The following is a 5,284-nucleotide window of genomic DNA, read 5'->3' as shown; positions in this document are numbered from 1 at the left end:
AGTTAGTTTAAATTCACTTATCTTACCTAACAAGTAATCATTTGAATTTCAATTTCCATAATTAAAAGAGTTTAATTAGTCAGTTAGAAGTAAGGGTGAGTAAGACCTGACCCGACCCGTTGACTCGTCTCAAAGCCGATGACTTAGGAATGTGTCTGACCCATTCAACTAAATAAAAAAAGATAGACCCAATTAAAAGAGACAGGTCTGTCGTTAAAAAGGACGGGTTCGGGTCTATGTCCGGGTCACCCGACCCGTCCCTTATAGTTATATATCATGAATAGGTGAATAAGTATCCATCAATACCTATTATATTCAGCCCACATAACTCAAATACCTAGAAGTTCACACAACATATTCACAACACTTATCATATGATCCTTATTCCACACCTATTTTTTCATTGTTTAGTTCTCGTGGATAGTAAAGGACTGCTATGATGAGAGTGAAAGACACTATGACGAGAGTGAAGGACCCTGTCAGTTTTAAGTTTGATGATAGGGATTTTGATCGATTTGACATCACTGATAAAGTTGTTGATGGTGAGTTCACTTCTTTTTTACTATTTGGTTAATTCAATTAAAAATATGCATTATATAATTTTGACTATTTTTCTTGTAAAGGTGGTGACAAAGATTCTCGAGTCACAAAGAGTTAAAGATGAGCATGCAACCATGAATCTTGATTGATAAAAAATCAGTTAATTTTTAGTTTTTGTGTACTTTGTGTGAACTCCAATTTAAGTTTCATTTTTCAATTAATAGCTAGTTATTGTATTCATTTTTTAGTGAACTTTTGAGTATTGACATGTTGTCATTTAAGTTCTCATGTGTTTTTTTCATATACAAGAACAGTTTATGTTGACACTTGACAATTTAAATTGTTCTAAAATTTTCAATGTTTTATATAATTTTCAGTCACGTGATTGTGATATTTTTTAGTTTGAATGATGCAATTTACGGTTTGTAGTTTATATATTGATGTATGTATATGGGATGCAGGTTTTAGTTGAGTTTATATACAGATTATGATAATTTTGATTGTGCATGCTTAAGGATTTGAGAAATAAAATCTAAGTTATTCATTTTGTCCTTTTCCAACTCGGACACGTCCCTATCTTGATCCGTCTTATTTTGGACTCGTCCCTCATGCGTCCCATCCTAATTTGGGATGGACTTTAGTTCAAAAATTGATCCAATCAATTTTTAGGGACGAGTGATGGACATGTTTAACTCGTTCCACACTCACCCCTAATTAGAAGTTAGATCTATTGTATTTTCTATATAATATGTTTATTAGTTTGTTTGTAATTCAATTTTTGATTCAACTCAATTCAATACATTCAATCATATTTATTTTAATAAAATAACATCTACATTCTTTTCTTACTCTTCTATTTTAAATAACTATGATATGTTAATTGCTTGTTTTGCACATTATAAACGAAGAATTGAATTCAATCATTAATCATGTGCCTAGTTTTAAAACTTTTAATCTATAAGCAACAATTCGAAAGCTAGAACCTGAATCAGTCTCATCAACAAGTAATACAAGATTCCAAGTGACCATGATGTTTGAAAACCTTCCCTTTTTCTCTTCCAGAGAACTAGGTGCTTTTATCATCATACTCCATCAAATTATGTTAGCATGTCCTTGAGGGTGTGCAAATGCACACCGTGGACTTTTTAAAAGAATATTTATACTTTTTTTTTTGTGTGTAAATGATATGTCATGCTTCATAAAAAAACAAATAATTATTATTGTTTTGAATTATTCTATAATATTGTGGATATACAATTTAAAGAACTCGATGAACGTTTCTCCAAGATAAATACTCATTTATTTTTTGTATGTTTTCTTTGAGTCTAGCTAATATATTCTCTAGTTTTGCTATGACAAAATTAATCAAATTTACAAAGTTTTATCCACATGACTTTTGTTCAACTAATTTGGTGATGTTTGACAACCAACTTGAGACTTAAATCTTTGATATCCATAATAGTGTTGAATTTAATTCTTTGAAATGAATCAATAATCTCTTAGATAAGTTGAATGAACATGAAAGACACATTGTTTACCCGTTAAATTTATCTTCTTTTGAAGTTAACAATACAATTGTAGAAAAAGTTTTTTCAACTATGAACATTGTGAAAAATTGGTTGCGTAATCGAATAAGAGATGCATGAATGAATGAATGTCTAACGATTTATATTTAGCGAGAAGTATTAAACAACATTGAAAATGAATTATTCATTCAACGATTTCAAAATGTGAAATCACATAGAGATTGTTATTAAATATGTACTTTATTTGATTAAATATACTTAAATTTTGTATTTTTATATTAATATATTTATGTTTTTATAATTGATGATATTTCTTATTTTAATTTTTAACCTATGTTGTTCACTATGTCTCTCTGTCCTAGATCTATCAGAGCTTGTAAGCTCAATCCCATGCATTGGTGTGTGGTGTAAACGCTTACCAAAGATTTTCTGCCCAAATATATGATGTCTCCCTATTTCTAATCAATCAAATTTCATCAACTAATATATAAATGTTAGTTTATATTCTTATGACTTTTTTATAATTAAGTAATACTTTTTTAATCAAACTATGTTATTGTAGCCGTTTTTAATATATTTGCTTATAAAAAAATAGAAATTTTGTTAACATTTATGGTTAGAAAAACAAAATATTTATGTCTATGAAGTGTGGCCTACTATGCTAAGGTGTTTGAAAGAGCTGAGAGATGCTTTATTTGAACTTAAGAAAATAACCTTATTAATATAGTTTATCAACATAAGTTATCAATTTTATCTCCTTTGAACTTATTTCAATAAATGTAGAATAAGAGTTTCATTAAATTGTTTTTTCAAATGTGAATTGCCTACTCATTTCTATGTGTCCATGAGTGACCAAGTAAAAGACGGTTAAATGGTCATTGTTATATATTCTTGAAAGATGAATAGACCAGTTTGTATGACCAACAAGATCATAAAAAGAATAAATCAAAATAATAAGATTTACCTCATGAAATATTCAAGGTCAACAATATATGAATGTGGACTAACTAAATAAGAGAAGAAAACTCAAGACTAATATTTTTTCCTTTATTAGGAGTTAATTATGTTTTTCTACTTTTACGTACTGCATGCTTATGAATTTGCACATAAACTTTTGCCTTATTCACATTTCATAGAGAAAACCGAACATACAAGAATGACTCATGGAGTGTGCGGATTACTTTCACTGCAAAAAATTACTAGGATTTCCAATGTAACCATGTGCACTATAACTCACTATTTCGATTAAACTTTGTTGATTGTATGATAACAATTTCCTTTTCAAGAAATGCCCATAATTTCTTTTGTCGCTATTACCCTAATTCTTTTTCTAAAAAGAAGATTGTCAAATTTTAATGTATATAAGTTGTTATACAACAATATTTTTTTATTTTTTTATTGTGATTGAAGCGTGGTAAAAAACGATGATTACCTACACTCGGGAGGGAACGAAGAAGTATAGGAGGGTAGGGAACATATGAAAATGTATATAAAATTATAACAATTGTAGTTTTATCATGGCTTAAACCATCATGAATAAGCAAAATACATGGCTAAATTATGCACTTACTAAGGTACTAAAAGATGCATACCAAGGAGATCATCATAAAGGCCAGGGTTGAACATGGACTAAGTTGGGCCATGTAAGATTTATCTCTTACTCAACCCTAATATTAATCAGTTATTTTTTAACACAAACCTAAACTTAAAGGCTAATTCGACTCCAAATGTCGGTCGAATCAGCTTTATTGAAACCGAACTTGACTTTAGACTCAATTGAATTTAATATATGACTCTGTTAGATAAAGTTTTTTCAATATTATTTATTTTTATAGATATATAATTTTACATATATAGGATAAATAATATTTTGTGATAGTTGAACTTCTAGGATAAATAACATTGAACAAATAACAATGGTGAATGCATTGGCAACATCTCCATGTAAAGAAAATAGATATAATATAAGCTGAGGAATGTAAATAAATTAAGCTACAAGTTATTAGGTACATCTCGGGGCTAACCCGAGTAACTATTCTTCGTGGCAGAGCGTTATTGAGAAGGTATCCAACAGACTGGCAGGGTGGAAATGCAAGCATATTTCATTTTGTGGTAGAATTGTTCTCATTAATTCAGTACTTGCGAATATGCCTACATACATGTTATCAATTTTTAAGGCTCCGAAGAAGGTTGTTTCGAAATTGACTTCTCTTCAGAGAAACTTCCTTTGGAATAAAAATAGTGGAGGTAGAGGTATTCCTTGGATTGCTTGGTCTGAAGTGTGTAAGCCCAAAAGGCTTGGGGGGCTAGGTGTCAAGGATCTTTCTCGATTTAATGATGCGCTGTTGGGAAAATGGAAATGGAGAAAACTTGTGGATACTGATACTCTATGGGTTAGAGTGATTGACTCTAGGTATGACACTAATGGGGTCTTTAACTCTATTCCATCGGCGTCAAGGTGGTGGAGGGATTTGGTGAAAATTGGTTCGGGGTCGAATAGTGATTCTAATTGGTTGGATGATAATCTTTGGAAAGAAATTGGAGATGGATTAACACTCGTTTTTGGCAGGATATTTGGTTTGGCCATCAAACCCTGAGAGATACTTTTCCGAGATTATTTCTGCTTGCTATGGAGAAGGAGGCTTTAGTTGCTGATTATGGGACATCTAGTAACAGGGTGTGGACTTGGAATGTTTAGTGGAGGAGGACTTTGTTTCCTTGGGAGGAAGAAGCAGTTAAAAGCCTTTATGATCTTATCCAGAATCATTCTTGCAAAAGTGGTGTTGATGATAGATGGAGGTGGAACCTTGACAAATCAGGTTGCTATGTGGTGAATTCTGCTTATTTAGCTCAGTTGAGTCCAGTCACGGTGGAGCTAGGTAATATTCTTAATTTATGCTGGATTAATTGTGCTCCTTCCAAAGTTTGTTGCTTAATTTGGAAAGCTATTAGAGGAAGGATTGCAACAAAAACTGAGCTTCATAAGAGACATATTGTGGGGGAGGATGATTTGACGTGCGCTTTATGTCTGTTATATGACGAACATATAGATCATCTTTTTATTTCTTGTCCTTGTGTTTCTAATGTGTGGAAAGGGTTCTATTCATGACTTCAAATTCAAATAACAATACCGGATACGGTTTTGGAATCATTTAAGATGCATGAATCTCTGTGTAGGATTGTAAAAGGGAAAGCTGTTTGGAGAATGATGTGGTTTG

General features: G+C 31.3%; 1 protein-coding gene across 1 annotated transcript; it reads left to right on the top strand.

Moving 5' to 3' along the window:
• On the top strand, positions 4,214-4,663 carry LOC109334030 (uncharacterized mitochondrial protein AtMg00310-like). The gene has a single exon (XM_019569602.1). It carries the CDS (start codon positions 4,214-4,216, stop codon positions 4,661-4,663), a length of 450 nt encoding a protein of 149 aa, XP_019425147.1.

The sequence above is a fragment of the Lupinus angustifolius genome, chromosome LG19, assembly GCF_001865875.1.
Source record: "Lupinus angustifolius cultivar Tanjil chromosome LG19, LupAngTanjil_v1.0, whole genome shotgun sequence".
In the NCBI taxonomy this organism is placed as follows: Eukaryota; Viridiplantae; Streptophyta; class Magnoliopsida; order Fabales; family Fabaceae; genus Lupinus; species Lupinus angustifolius.
This window is presented reverse-complemented; position numbering and strand designations above follow the sequence as displayed.

Excerpts from the sequence above, each read along its gene's own strand:
- LOC109334030 (XM_019569602.1), top strand. The coding sequence starts at position 4,214 with ATGCCTACATACATGTTATCAATTTTTAAGGCTCCGAAGAAGGTTGTT.